The sequence below is a fragment of the Carcharhinus amblyrhynchos genome, chromosome 27, assembly GCF_965287045.1.
Source record: "Carcharhinus amblyrhynchos chromosome 27, sCarAmb.v2.hapA, whole genome shotgun sequence".
NCBI classification, from domain to species: domain Eukaryota; kingdom Metazoa; phylum Chordata; class Chondrichthyes; order Carcharhiniformes; family Carcharhinidae; genus Carcharhinus; species Carcharhinus amblyrhynchos.
Window position 1 is genome coordinate 7173320 of NC_137350.1, and position 16211 is coordinate 7189530.

A 16211-nucleotide genomic window follows, 5' to 3' on the forward strand; every position below is an offset into this window, starting at 1 on the left:
CTGGGGCTACCCTCATTGGAATTCAGAAAAAATGAGGGGAGATCTTACAGAAACATATACGATTATGACGGGAATAGATAAGTTAGAAGCAGGGAAGTTGTTTCCATTGGCGGGTGAAACTAGAACTAGGCGGAATGGTCTCAAAATGAGGGGAAGCAGATTTAGGACTGAGTTGAGGAGGAACTTTTTCACACAAAGGTTTGTGAATCTGTGGAATTCCCTGCCCGGTGAAGCAACTGAGGCTCCCTCATTGAATGTTTTTAAGGTAAGGATCGATAAATGTTTGAACAATAAAGGAATTAAGGGTTATGGTGAGCGGGTGGGTAAGTGGAGCTGAGTCCACAAAAAGATCAGCCATGATCTTATTGAATGGTGGAGCAGGCTCGAGGGGCCAGATGGCCAACTCCTGCTCTTAGTTCTTATGTTCTTATAGAACATAGAACACTACAGCACAAACAGGCCCTTCGGCCCACGAGTTGCGCCGATCACATCAACACCTACCAACCTACAGACCTATAGGGATACAGATCATACAGATCATAGGGATACTATGATGGTTCTATGATTCTGAGATATATTGCCCATCCTTCTGCAGCTGAGCTGCTTGCCAAAACCAAAACAGATTTCTCCTTGTTTCCTCACAAAGATACTGAGAAAATCGGGTGGAAGATTTTTCTTTTCTCTCTAATCTTTCACGGGATGTGGGCATCGCTGGCTGGCCTTATTGCTCATCCCTTGAATGAAGTGGCTCGCTAAGCCATCTTGGAGGGCAGTTGGGAATCAGCCAAATAGCTGCAGGTCTGGAGTCACGTGTAGGCCAGACTGGAAAAGGTTTTTACAACAGTGGATAATAGTTGTCACGGTCATTGTTGTGGAGATTAGATTTCAATGTTACGAGTTGAATTTAAATTCCATGCTGTGTGATGGGACTTGGGCCCTTTAGGGGCTTACAAATCCAGGCTTCCCTAACAGTCTTATAGTCAAAGGCACCTGCACCTCTCCCCCCACCCCCCACCACTCCCCCCAATCCTCCCCACCACCACCCCCCCCAACCCCCCACCCCAACCCCCCCCCAACCCCCTCCAGGCTGAGGGAGTCCCAGATACAGTCCTGGGAGTAGAATGGGATCGCCTCAATTGGGCGTGACTGATTGGTCACTATTGTTGGCCTCAGAGCCCGGGACTACAAAAGTAAAAAATAAATCAGCTTTGGTTTACATTCCTGATTGCAGTTCATTTTAATGTGGGTATTAGATAGAAATTGGGGCGGCACGGTGGCACAGTGGTTAGCACTGCTACCTCACAATGCCGGGGAACCGGGTTCGATTCCCGGCTTGGGTCACTGTCTGTGCAGAGATTGCACACTCTCCCCATGTCTGCGTGGGTTTCCTCCGGGTGCGCCAGTTAAGATATGCAGATTAGGTTGATTGGCCATGCTAAATTGACCCTAGTTTCAGGGGAATTAGCAGGGTAAATGTGTGGGGTTATGGGAATAGGGCCTGGGTGGGATTGTTGTTGGCGCAGGCTTGATGGGCTGAATGGCCTCCTCCTGCACTGTAGGAATTCTACGATAAATCGTATCCAGCGGACTGCGATATTCCAAACGTGACAAAACAGGATGCCAATATTGGGATTGACAATATTTCGGAATTCCAACACTCGGCGGGAGAGGGGGTGGTGAAAGCCAGGGCTGAGGGAAGGATTATGAATGGGAACATTCTGGGGAGGCGCTTCCCTCCGATAATCCACTTCAGGCAGGAGGTCCAGCAGACGCCCGGGAACTGGTCTAACACTACTCACAGTGCACACTGCACTCTGAAGTATGGCGTCCATTCCTCCTTCCGGTGTGTCATGGTTCCGAGAGACCTGCTGTTTGGTCACTTCCTCATTAAACTTCTCGACTTCTGCCGTCAGTTTGAGAGCATTTTTGAATCCAAACATGGGCGCGCACGTCATGGACAGACTTTAAAACAAAATGCACAAAAAGTCTCAATAAGCATTGGTCTTGGATCGTGAGTTCTGCTTAGCAGCTAGCGACAGAGAAGGAGGCTGTTCGGCCCATTGCCCCTCTGCTGGTTCTCTGAAGTTAGCACAGTAAAAAGTCTGACAACACCAGGTTTTAGTCCAACCGATTTATTTGACAGTAAACTCACAAGCTTTCGAGGGGACTCCCTCTTCGTCAGGTGAATGGAGAGTTCTGGCTGAAGTTAGTGTCAGACTCCTACTCCTTTTCCAAATCCCCAAGAACTTTTCTACGTGTCCACCCATTCCTAATTTAAAGTTACGATTGATCACAGATTTCCAAGGCCTTTTAGACAGCACATGGGTGATTATCCCAGCCTGCTAGGCTGCTCGAGCACAAAGGCCATTTCCCCAGTAGGCGCCTCGGCCTCAGCGCGTCTCCAGGCCCCAGATTGTCAGCGGCATCAGCTCCGTGCCAATTTAAATTTCTATTTACATTTCATTAGTTGGCCAAGACTGATGTCCCGAGGCCCACTCGCCTCTCCACCCCCACTAGGAGCGGTTCACTCCACCCTGACTTAATGGGGGCTAGGTGGCCTGACCTTGCTGGAGTTAAGTGGGGGAGCCATGGAGACCTTCCTGGAGGTCAGGGGTAAAGGCGGGGTACCCACTGGGCATTGCCAGCCTGGTCGCGCCAGCCTGGCCCCCCCTGTCACTGCCCGAGAGGGGCAAAGTGGCAATGCCCAAGGGGTCCGGGCCAGAGGTGGGTGGGGCCTATTAGGAGGGGAGATCAATCAGGGGGCGGGGTCCTGCTGCCACTCAGTACTTTGGACCAGTTACAGAGAGAGGGAGGGAGGACAGTGATGGGGGCTGGCCATCCGAGTGGGGTGGGTGGATGGGGGTGACAGTCAGCCTGCCGGGAGGGCGGGGGGGTAGGGGGAGAGTAGGGGATGTGGGGGTTGGGGCTACTGCATGGGGGGATTGTGATGGGGAGAGTGGGGAGATAGAAGCAGGCCAGGGTGAAGGAATGGGCTGGTCTGGAGACATCCGGGAGGCTACCGATTGGGGCATTGGGGGGGTGGGGTGGCGGTCAGAGGGTCAAAGAACAAACAAAGAACAAAAACAGCCTGGGAAACAGGCCCTTCGGCCCAACGAGCCCACGCCGCCATCTCAACACCACCAGCCCCCCTCTCCACCCGTGGCCCTTGTCTAATGTTTTATGGCCATCCAGATTGAGGGAAACTGATTTAGGGACAATTTATTACTGCCAATCATGGAGGGTTGCTGCGCTGTCCAGCGATCGAGAGATCGGCAGTACGGGGCTGTTGCTCGTGTGCCTATCCCGGCGCTGACAGATTGGCACGTGCGCAGTGGCCCACACAGCGCTATGTTGCCAGCCTCTCCAGCGGGAATACCCTGCCCATTGATTACAGGAAGAGAATTGGACAGTGGGATAATTTCTACTTCAAAAATAGCGTGGTCAGATGTTTGTATTCACCTGAGAGGTCACAGATGGGGCCTAAAATCTCATCTGAAATTAGCACTTGCAGCAATGTAGCACTCCCTCAGTATTACAGTGGGACAACAGCCGAGGCTATTACGTGTATGTCCCATTTCTTGACAGGAGGGATACTTGTTCACCTGGTGCTGTCTTTGAGCATTAATGTGATGCAGACTGCAGCAATTCCTCAGGAATTGCCACTATCTCACAGTTTTCTTCAACGATATCGAAGAACGTGAGTCGAGATATATGCAAACCTCTCCTCCTTTACCTACTACAGGGGTTTTTGATCAGCTCTTCTGTTGCCATAAAGATGTACGGAGAGACAGGCTTGTCCACAAAAGCTCCAAAGCCCAGCTGCAGGTTGCTGGTCAGTTTCTTCATTTCGTTGGCCACCTCTGTGCCCAGTTTCTCGATGGTTTTCAAATCGTCCTTCATAGAAAAAGAGAGGTCCATCAGGTAGTAGATATCCACAGGGTAGTCTTCCACCTGCCGCGCCTGGACTGTGAATGACATGGACTCACCTGTGGGGTGTTACAAAGGTGTGTACACAACATTAAGAATCAGCAGGTCAAGGCCAGCTCCTGCATACGTATCAGCGTCAAAAACACCTGATTTCTTGGTCACTTATTTTAAGCATTACTCCTCATTTGCAAATTAAATCGCGCGCCATTTCCTCTCAGATGCCACAGTCTGCTGACCAAAGAACAGGCAGACATTGTGTAGAGTTTTATCCAACACACTGTTTGTGTTATAGTTATTTATCTCACTCATAGGGCAGCACAGTGGCTAGCACTGCAGCCTCACAGCACCAACAGTGTTCAATTTTGGCTTCGAGTTACTGTCTGTGTGGAGACTGCACATTCTTCCCGTGTCTGCATGGGTTTCCTCCGGTTGCTCCGGTTTCCCGCCCCCAACAGTCCAAAGCGTAGGTTAGGTGGATTGGCCATGCTAAATTGTCCCTTAGTGTCCAACGATAGCCATGGTAAATGCGCAGAGTCATGGGGATAGGGCAGAGAGGGTGAGCCAGGGTAATACGCTCGTACAAAAAGTTGGTGCAGACATGATGGGCTGAATGGCCTCTTTCTGCACTGTAGGGATTCATTGCTCACCAATTGGTTGCCACTTATCCAACATGACAACTATGCTTTAACTTCACAAGTACCCCTTTGCATCCCAAGGTTATGAAATGTGCAACTTTTTTTTAATTCATGGGACTTGGGCATCGCTGGCTGGCCAGCATTTATTGCCCATCCCTGGTTGCCCTGTGAAAGGCAGTTGAGAGTCAACCACATTGCTGTGCCTCTGGAATTACATGTACGCCAGACCAGGTAAGGATGGCAGATTTCCTTCCCCGAAAGGCATTGGTGAATCAGATGTGGTTTTTCTGACAATTAACAATGGTTTCATCAGTTGATTCTTAATTCTAGATTTTTTTATTGAATTCAAATTTCACCATCTGCCGTGGTGGGATTCGAACCCGGGTCCCCAGAACATTAGCTGAGGTTCTGGATTAATAGTCTAGTGATAATACCACTAGGTCCTCATCTCCCTTAACACCTCCTATGCAAATACAAGATAGGTTTTTTTCATATCATGAATACCTGCAGGATTCCCCTAGTGACTGACTACAAACATAATATTAATAATTAATAATATTATAATATTAATATTAATAATAATAATAATAGGGGGAAATCTTATAGAGACATATCAAGATAATGAAGGGGATAGATAGGGTAGAGGGTAGATAGGGTAGAGAGATTCTTCCCGCTTAGAAAGGACAGCAGGACTAGAGGGCACAGCCTCAAAATAAGGGGGGGCAGTTTAGATCAGAGTTGAGGAGGAACTTCTTCACTCAAAGGGTGGTGAATCTCTGGAATTCTCTGCCCATTGAAGTGGCGCAGGCTACCTCGCTGAATATATTTAAGTCACGGATAGATAGGTTTCTGATAGATAAGGGAATTAAGAGTTATGGGGAGAAAGCGGGAAAGTGGAACTGATCCACTTCAGATCAGCCATGATCTTATTGAATGGCGGGGCAGGCTCGAAGGGTTGGATGGCCTACTCCTGCTCCTATTTCTTATGTTCTTAATAATTACTGCAGTTTAGAGATAAATATCAAATATATCTGAGAAATCTGACCAAGGGGCAAACCCCGAAAGCTAGTGGGTTAACCATCAAATAACTTGTTGGACTTTAACCTGGTGTTGTGAGACTTCTTACTGTGTTTACCCCAGTCCAACGCCGGCATCTCCACATCAAATCTGAGCAGACACAGGGCTGATTCTCTCTCAGAATGAGGGGCAGCCAGCGAAGATCTAAATGAATTTCCTCACTTGGTCTGAAGTTCCATCTTGCTCACAATGAGTCAGGGAGCTACATGTTGTCATGTTGGAGGAAATGTGCCCTCAGTGTAACGGCCATATGGATTTGTTCATTTTCAAGCAGCAACTTGAATATCGAGACAAAGTAAATGCCAATGAGCAATTTCCTTCCAGTGGAAGATTACTAAGGATGTTTCTCTTTAGGTCAAGGTATCAGTAAGAGGGTTGCATCATTGTTTGTTATGAACTGAACTATAAAGGACAAAATATTGTCAAAACAACTGAGCTACTCTCCACAGACTTTTATCATTTAGCTTGAAACACCTCGATAATGGACAACTGATAGAATTTTGATCTTAATAAAAGGAAGTCAGGTATTTTTCAACTGAACGTACAGACCATCGCTTCCTTAGTCACCTCAGCAGCACTTACTCATTTCCAATCCAGCGCCCACCTCAGTCCTAGTTTGCAGCGATACGCTAACCCCTTCAGTCCAGGTCAAACACACCATACCCTGGCAAGCACCACCATCCTGGCAAACACTGCACTCCGGCAAACTCCGCTGCCCCAGAAAACGCCGTACTCCGGCAAACGTTTAACCCCAGCAAACACTGCACCTTGGCAAACACTGTACCATGGAAAATACTGTCCCTGCCTCTATTACTGCTGTCCCAGACACTCACCGCTCTTTGAGTGAAAAACTTACCCCTCTGGACCCTTTTGTATGTCTACCCTAGGTTTGTCTTATGAGGGAAGATTGAACCGGTCGGGCCTAAGCGCATTGGAATTTTGAAAAATGAGAGGTGACCTTATTGTGAGCCTATAAGGTTCTGAGGGGACTTGACAGGGTGGAGGCTGAGAGGATGTTTCACTAGCTGTGGAGAATCCGGAACTAGAGGACACAATTTAAAAATTAGGGATCCCCCCATTTACAACTGAAATTGAGTTTTTTGTTCTCTCACAGAGTCGTTAGTCTCTTCCACAGAAAAAGGCTGTGGATTATTGAATATACTCTAGGCTGGATGAATTGAATGGATTTTAATCTATACGGAGTCCAGGATTATTGGGGTTAGACAGGAAAGTGAAGTTAAGGCCACAATCAGATCATCCACAGTTTTATAGAATGTAGGAGCAGGCTCGAGAGGCTGAATGGCCTACTCCTGTCCATACTTGTTATGTTATGTGAGCAGACTTTATGGACCTATCTGTGGTCCATTCCTGTTACACACTGATCTACAAACGACTCAGTAACAGTCAACTTGCTCCCTTTGATTAGATTCAGTATTTTGTCTTTTCCCCTTCTTTGTTTCATTCCGAAACACTGCTTTATCTTTCTGCTTTTCATTCTGATGGACTGTTAAACTTGAAATATTAATCTGTTCGTCAGTTTATCTGAACCGTTCTGTGTATTTTCATTGGTTGAAGTCCAACTCATCCTCACATCTGTTCAGTGGGTACTTGTAGCAGAGTTAAAGATAGAGTCAAAATCGGCCATGATCTTATTGAATGACGGAACTAGCATGTGGGGCCAAATGGCTTACTTCTGCTCCTAGTTCTTGCATTCACAGGAAGAGGCAACTCTGGGTGTCAGTCCTCTGTGTTGATCCCATTGCCCTATAAATGTTCTTCCCTCCATCACTGGTCCAATTCCCTGTAGATAGCCTCGACGGACCCTGCCTCCGTTACACTCTGAGGCATTCCAGTTCCTACCCACTCACTGCATAAAAACATGTTGCCGTCGCTAACTTTGCACCATAACTTTAAATAACTTTGCACCATAACTTTAAATCTGTGCCCCCTGTTTTTCAGCCTTTCCCACTGATGGGAACAGATTCTCTCTGCCTAGACCCCTCATGACTTATCAAATCTACCCCTAAGCTACTCTTCCCCATGGAGAATGGTCCCAATCTATCCACATAACTGAAGTTCCTCATCTCTGGAACCATTTTTGTGAAATTTATTGCACTCTCTCTAACACCTACGCATCCTTCCTAAGGTGCATTGCCCAGAATATTTAAGTTGAGGGTAGATCATATGAATGGGTATGAAACATAAGGAATCATAGAATCCTACAGTGCAGAAGGAGGCCATTTAGCCCATCGGGCCTTCACCAACCACAATCCCATTCTGGCCCTATCCCCATGACCCAAGCATTTTCGCTAGCTAGCCCCCGTGACACCAGGGGCAATTTAACGTGGCCAAACCACTTAGCCTGCACATCTTTGGACTGTGGGAAGAAATTGCAGCACCCAGAGTACACACACGCAGACGCAACCTCTACACAGACAGTGACCCACACCGGGAATCGAACCCGGGTCCCTGACGCTGTGAGGCAGCGGTGCTAACCACTGTGCCATTGTACACAGGAGAGAAGGTATGAGCTATAGGGAGTGGCTGGACATGGTGGCACAGTGGTTAGCACCGCTACCTCACAGCGCCAGGGACCCGGGTTCAATTCTGCCTCGGGTCACTGTGCGGAGTTTGCACATTCTCCCCGTGTCTGTGTGGGTTTCCTTCTGGTGTTCTGGATTCCTTCCACAGTCCAAAGGTGTGCAGGATAGGATGATTGGCCAAGCTAAATTAGATATAGTGTCAGGGGATTAATAATGTGGGGATAAGGTCTGGGTAGGGTTGCGGTCAGTGCAGACTCGATGCACCAAATGGCCTCCTTCTGCACTGAAGGGATTATATGAACTAGGATTGTTTTCTCTGGAGTGATGGAGGCTGAGAAAGACCTGATAGAAGTCTATAAAATTATGAGAAGCATTGATAGGGTTGAGAGTCAGAATCTTTTTCCCAGAGTTGAAATGTGTAATACAACTGGGCATGCATTTAAGGTGAGATGAGGAAAGTTTAAAGGAGATGTGAGGGACACTTTTTTTTTACACAGAGATGTCTTGCCAGGGATGGTGGTGGAGGCAGATACGATGGGGGCATTTAGGGGCTTTTAGATAATGAATGTGCAAGAAATCGAGGAATATGGACCAAGGGCAGGCAGAAAGAATTTGTTTAATTTCATAGAATCATAGAAATCCTACAGTGCAGAAAGAGGCCCTTCAGCCCATCGAGTCTGCACCGACCACAATCCCACCCAGGCCCTACCCCCATATCCCAGGCCCTACCCACATATCTCATATTTTACCAACTAATCCCTGTAATCTACACATCCCAGGTCACTAAGGGACAATTTTAGCACGACCAATCAACCTAACCCGCACACCTTTGGACGGTGGGAGGAAACCGGAGCGCCCGGAGGAAACCCACGCAGACACGAGGAGAACCTCGTTTTATTCGGTGTCATGTTTGGCGCAACATTGTGGGCCTGTTCCTGTGCTATACCGTTCTATGTTGCACATTCCCAGAGCTTCCTTGCTCTTGCACTCTATCTCCTATTCATAAAGCACGTTGTTGATTGTGGGACCTTGCTGTGCAGGATGATTTACCAGAATGGGCAGGTTGTCTTATGAGGAAAGGTTCGACAGGCTGGACTTATTTCTAATGGAGTTCAGAAGAGTGAGGGGGGGTGACTTGATTGAAGTCTATAAGATCCGGCACGGTATTGACAAGGGTGTAAGGAGTGTTTCCTCTCGAGAGTGAGTTCAGAACTAGGGGACACTATTTTAAAATTAGGGGTCGCCCTTTTGGAACCAGGAGGAGGAGAGTTTTTTTTCCCTCTGCGGGTTGTGCGACGTTGGAACCCTCTGCCTCAGCAGGTGGTGAAGGCAGGGTCATTGGATATTTTTACGACAGAGATGGATAGATTCTGGTTGAGCAAGGGAATCAAAGATTTTCAGGGGTAGGTGAGAATGTGAAATTTGAAACGCAGATTAACCATGATCCTGGCTGACTGGTGGAGTAGGCCCGAGGACCCACTTCTGCCTCTATTTCGTGCGCTTGCAAATTGGCTGCTGTATTTTTTACGTTTGACGCTATCTCATCGGCTGCTTGGAACGTTCTGAGGTAACGAAAGGCACGGGGTGGGATTTTCTGACTGTGCTCGCCTCAAAACTGGAACATCCAGGCCACGGTCAATGGACCTTTGCCGGTGCGCACCTCTCCCCCCCCCATTCCCCTTCCCCTCCTGCTACAATACCCATGGCAGGCAGGGTGGGGTGGGGCAGGACACCACCCATCCCCCCGTTCGGTATTTAGGACAAGCTCTTCCTTTAACTTTCGAACAATGGAATGGCCACCTGACCACTGAGAGGAACTCCCGTCTGCATTGCTGTTGCTTAGGGGAGAAGAATCCAAGATTGTGGCTTCCACTTCAGTCTGGGAGACCCAGCCTGATTTATCAGTGGCCAATTCAGTTTACGAAGTGGAGATGCCGGTGTTGGGCTGGGGTGGGCACAGTAAGAAGTCACACAACACCAGGTTAACGTCCTCCAGGTTTATCTGGAACCGTGAGCTTTTGGAGCAGCGCTCCGTCGTCAGGTGGGCGACTCACCTGATGAAGGAGCAGCGCTCCGAAAGCTCGTGACACCAAATAACTCAGTCACAGTGGTGACTACCCGAGAGATGGAACACCCAGTTACCAAACTGCTATGGGGAATTCTATGGTTGTTTGCTGATGGAAAGCTGTGGGGGAGGAAGGGGGGGGGGGCGTCTAGGGGAGGGTGAGGTGTTGTTGGGGGGGGGGCACATGGGAAGAGGGAGTGATAACAGATACCCCCCCACCCCGGGGCGGAGAGATGAGATCAGTGGCCCATGAGAGTCGAGGCACGGGCCTTGTGTTCCATACCTCGGCGCAAGTTGATGGTGACACTCTGAGGAGAGAATTGCACAACGTCCTTCGGGTTGTCGTCCGACCCTTTCTCACTGAGGGGAACATTCTTGTCAAACCGGACGGAACCCTGAGGAAACTCGGTCGCATTCTCCTGGCAGCCCTTCTGAATTAGATTCTCTCTGAAATCACACCTGGGAGAGCTGCCTCCGCCAAAATCCTGAAACAAATCACAAAACAACCCTTTCTTAAATAAAAGTTAGGAAGGTAAGCATGTAGCAGTCACTCTGCAAAGCCACATTCGCTCAAACAGACTTGTGAATAACGGCAGGAATGACAGAGCCTGGTTTGAAAGTGTAAACAACTTGATGATCGATCAGCTTCATCATAACCTCTTAAAGTGGGCATTGCTCTTAATTTAGAGTGGGGACCACTATTAACCTCCCTGCAATGATAATACATTCGCCAAAAATCTTGCTGCTCCGCACACTGGCGAGATTTTATGGTCCCGCTGATGGCCCACCCCTGCCGTGTGTTTCCCGGCAGAGAGAGGGGTGCATTCAATGGGAAATCCCGTTGACTACGGAGGGAACACAGTGAGAAGTCTGACAACACCAGGTTTAAGTCCAGCTGGTTTATTTGATAGTAAACTCACAAGCTTTCGGGGTTTGCCCCTTCGTCAGGTGAATGGAGAGTTCTGGCCTCAGACAGAGCATATAACAACACACACAGTTTACAGATTTCCATTCACAGACAGTTTCCATTCGCCTGACGAAGGGGAAAACCTCGAAAGTTTGCCAGTTTACTATCAAATAAACCGGTTGGACTTAAACCTGGTGTTGTCAGACTTCTTACTGTGTTTACCCCAGTCCAACGCTGGCATCTCTACATCATGACTATGGAAGAACCATAAGATTCTACTGTCAGCGAGTGGCATGGAGAGGGAGAAAAGTCCTGCCCAATGTCACTAATACCACTTAATTACGGGGACATTCATTAGTCCACCTTCAAAACATGGGGCCATCATTTGTACCCCTTTAGAGAGTGACAGGCACTTTTCAATGCCTCTTTAGCATGGGCACCATCATAAAATCCTTTACTAAAATCCCTGTATGGTGGGATAACATCATTAATAATCCTTTATATTGGGAACTATTGGTTGTTCCCCCTTATGGGAGAGTCTAGGACCAGAGGGCTTAATTTCAGAGGATGGGATCACCCATTTAAATCAGTTGAGGAGGAATTTCTTCTCTCAGAGGTGGTGAATCTGTGGAATTCTTTACCGCAGAGGGCTATAGAGGCTGGATCGTTAAATATGTCCAAGGCTGAGATAGACGGATTTTTAATCAGTAAGGGAATCGAAGGTGATGGGGCTGAAGTGGAGTTGAGGATTATCATATCAGATTAGTCCTGATCCCAGAGCAAACTTGATGGGTCGAATGGCCTACTTCTGCTCCTACATCTTATGGTCTCAAGTTTAAAGTCATGCCTCTTTATAAAGTGAGGCCACAATTACTCTGTTGAACCAACTTAATGGTTGATGGAGGTGGTGTGAGGTTCACTAGGAGCATTCAGGCTAGGGGGTCATGGTTTGCAATTCCCCAGAATTACCAGTGTTGTGTTTTACACTCGCTGTCTTGTAAAGAAGCCCATTTTGGTACAGCCACACATGTAGAATGCCGTACCATCCTATCCCTGCCCCGCACTCCAGTGTGGACCGATCTGTGCTATTCTGGTACAGTAATGTGCCTCTTAAACTATTTAATCTTGCCCTGACCCTAGGGAGACTAGCAGATTCAGGAACAGAGGTCAGTGGTGGACTGTGGCTGACGATTTTCGACCTCTGTACAACAGGAATGGACCATGTTGGTTATTCAGTAACTGCAATGTGGTGAACACGTGTTAAAGAGAAATCAGTTTCTGCTTCAATAAACTGCCATCAACTGTCTCATTGAGTAGGGAATAGACAGGAAACTTCATTACTCAATGTGTTCTGAAGCTGCTTGAATTCTGAGACAGATTTATTCTCTACTAGCCTTCGATTCGGCTAACCATCTCCAGAATGTTCTAACCTGTTTAAAAACTACCTCAATAATTCTCAACAACACAAATCTGACTCCTTTGTTGTGATGCAGCGAATGAAGGAGTCAGATTTATCACACAGGCAATAATTAATTTTCAGACAATTTCAGGACATAAGCATGAAATCTGGTATTTAAAAAACACGCTGTGTGGGTGTTGTTGGCCAGTCCAGCATTTATTGCCCTTCCATAATTGCTCTTCAGAAGGTGGTGTTGAGTTGCCTTCTTGAATTGCTGCAATCCATCTGGTGTAGGTCCACCCCCACTGCTGTTAGAGAGGCAGTTCTGGCATTTCTACCCAGTGACGGTGAAGCTTCTGTGATATATTTCCAAGTCGGGATGGTGTGTCACTTTCAGGGGGCTATATATTTAAGTGGTTGTATGATTGCTGTAAAGAGCTTATTTAATGATTTGATGGTGCTGTTGTTGGGGTGTTTCACAGGTTCCTGTTTTAATTTCATGTCTGCATAGGCAACAGCTCCCACAATAAACCTTGTTATTTTTAGTCTATGTGTGCAAGCCACATCATTTGTTAAAACCCACAACCCCTAACATAATTAGAACATTACAGAAGGAAACATGCAAGTGGTGATGTTCCCATGCATCTGCTGCCCTTCCAGGTAGAGATTATGGCAACACCAACCATGTGGGGAGGCAAAAACATCCTATGGTTCTGGTGCTCTCTCCACTGAGGTTAGCTGATTTTGGGGTGGTTAGTCCAATATCTTGGGTGGTGTCATCTCCCCTTTTGCAACCCGTCACTTTGCTCCTGGTCAGGAGGATGACTCGACTGAGGCTCCTCCTCATACTCAGGGTGCTGTCATCCTAGCCTGTTCCCAACTCCAGTTCCTCAGCTGGACTGGGCTGCCTCTGCAAACCCCCGATGCCTACGTGAAGCCAGCAGCCTGTTGCCCCGCTCAGGGTTCCTACCTCTCTCCCTGCTGGGAGATGAAAATCAGTCGGGAGGAGCGATGGTAGCTCTGTGCCGCTGACTGAGCGGCTGAGCTGAACTCTCCATCCTCTGACCACTGCCTCCACCCGTCCTGTTGTGCGCCGGTCAGATTCACCCTGACGTGTCCCCGACACTGCCTGTTCCCTGTACCTGCCGAATAAAAATGCAAAACTGACACAGTGAGGCCTTTTGGGAATCCAGCCATTAGCTCAACAGACACTTAATTGTGTCGTGGCAGATTCCAGCCTCCGCCCTCCCATTGAAAAAAGTCACATTGCTTTCTTGGGGAGGTGAGAGGGGAACCTTTGCACCCACAGCTGTTCTTGCCCAATGCATGTCTGGCCTGTCAGCCTGGCAGCTACTTTTGAGGATGCTTTGTTGAGTTGGTACATTGACAGGGTGACCAACCATTCTGTATTTTAAGGGACTTTCCTGCATCTGGGAAGTTTGTCCTGTCTCCCGGAATGCTGTTTCTCCCGTATCTCCAACATCTGAGATGTGTGGTACTTGCACTGCTCTCTCTTCTGAGGCAGCCTGGAAAGCTTCGATGACACCCATTCACCCACAGTGCTGGCAACAACCCCCACCCCGTTCCGTCTCCACTCCAAGCTGCCCCTTATCTTCACTGCCAGGAGCTGGTTGCCATGGCCACACATCCTTTAATGGTACATACAACAGCAACAGAGAACTGGAGGGATGGGATGGCTGATGACTGCTTTGCCCTGGATGGTGTTGAACCTCCTGAGTGTGGTTGGAGCTGCACTCATCCAGACATATGGTGACAACTCTCCATCCTCTGACCACTGCCTCCACCCGTCCTGCTGAGCGCTGGTCAGATTCACCCTGACGTACCCCCGACACTGCCTGTTCCCTGTACCTGCCGAGTAAAAATGCAAAACTGACAGCACACTCCTGCCTGTGCTGTGCGCGGAGAGGATTTGTGAAGTCAGGAAACGAGCATCTCTCTGTGGAAAACACACAGCGACCGACCCGTTCCAACGTCACAGCATTTTTGTGGCTGAGTTGGGTGTGTGGTCAGTGCTGATTCCCTCCCCAAGAGTGTTAATGGCACAGGACACAGTGATGCAAATGCCATTGAGTATCAAGAGGAAGATAGGAACTCTCTTGTTGGGGAAACGCATTGCCTGAAGTTTGTGCAGTGCAACTGTTAGCTGCCTTGGAGTTGAATTTCCATGGGGAGTACTGAACCCTGAGCATGTGCCTAGGTTATGGGTGTACGACATTCCTGGGCAACGTGCCGCCCATGGAGCTGTACCCATTAGGGTTCTGAGACATTTTGTTGACCGTTGCCCAGACACAGCGTTGCCAGATTCTCCTGGTTTGCATCCACATTGTTTTGTTCCTACTGGTACAATTGAAGTGATTTGTGTGTAGAGCGAGGGCAAGTGAAGTGAGGTGTGTGATGATTGCTCACCACGTTGACTGTGAGAGCCAGGCGCTCCCTCTGTGTCCAATCAAAGAATGGCTACAGTTCAATCGGCACGGCCTGCAAATTCTAGCCAAATTACTGTATCCGGGGACACCGTCTTGGTGGCAGAACCAGTGGACGTGGAAGGTGGTGCTTTTTAATGTTACTTTTGTATTTTCCGGTAAGTGCAAATATTTAGTTTGTTTTTACCATTTGTAGTTGATGACAGTTCTATTAATACAAGAATAGTAAAGGATGTGGAAGCTATTGAGAGGGTGCAGAAGAGATTTACAAGGATGTTGCCTGGATTGGGAGGCATGCCTTATGAAGATAGATTGAGGGAGCTCGGTCTCCTCTCCCTGGAGTGACGAAGGTTGAGAGGCGACCTGATAGAGGTTTATAAAATGTTGAGAGGAATAGATAGGGTGGATTCTCGGAGGCTATTTCCCAGGGCTGAAATGGTCGCTACGAGAGGACACAGGTTTAAGGTGCTGGGGAGCAGGTACAGAGGAGATGTTAGGGGTAAGTTTTTCACTCAGAGGGTGGTGAGTGAGTGGAATCGACCACCTTCGCTGGGGTCTTTTAAAAGACTTCTAGATGAGTACGTGGGATTTAATGGGATTGGGAGTTACAGATAGTTCTATGGCCTGGTAGGTATGGATATGATCGGCACAACTTGTGGGCCGAAGGGCCTGTTTGTGCTGTAGTGTTCTATGAATGATTAAGCATTTCTTTAAATTAACCTGTTATGAAATATTTGCCGTGTATTTCATCTTATTCACGGGGGTCATAGTTAGTGAACAAGTTCGATTTCAATCTTTTGGCCCATTGAGATAAGGGAGAGCCACTCACTAGTCAAGGCTGCTCATCACTGGTGTACAACATTGGGGATGCACCAATTGGTTGGCTCTGCACTGTCAGGGTGTACTGAAAATAATATCTTACAAAGCAGGAACAAGGCCAGTGTGGGAAAGACCAGTGTGGTTAAACTGAAAGAAAACACAGATGATTCATTTCCCCAATCCCTTTCCTGTGGGCACTGAAAATAACAGAAAATTGTGGGTGGCACGGTAGCACAGTGGTTAGCACTGCGGCTTCACAGCTCCAGGGTCAAAGAACAAAGAACAAAATCAGCCCGGGAAACAGGCCCTTCGGCCCAACGAGCCCGCGCCGCCATCTCCTGGGTTCGATTCCCAGCTCGGGTCACTGTCTGTGTGGAGTTTGCACATTCTCCTCG

At 48.1% G+C, this 16211-nt stretch overlaps 1 protein-coding gene across 1 annotated transcript in view; it reads right to left on the reverse strand.

The window, feature by feature from the left end:
- The window catches only part of LOC145359338 (integrin beta-3-like), a 78659-nt gene that overhangs the window by 38449 nt on the left and 23999 nt on the right, over window positions 1–16211 (reverse strand). The window contains exons 3-5 of the mRNA XM_080213937.1: window positions 10531–10732; window positions 3734–3986; window positions 1800–1962 (exon numbers count right to left, since the gene is read on the reverse strand). Of these exons, the coding sequence (XP_080070063.1) occupies window positions 1800–1962; window positions 3734–3986; window positions 10531–10732 (618 nt within the window). The remainder of the gene's footprint in view (window positions 1–1799; window positions 1963–3733; window positions 3987–10530; window positions 10733–16211) is intronic.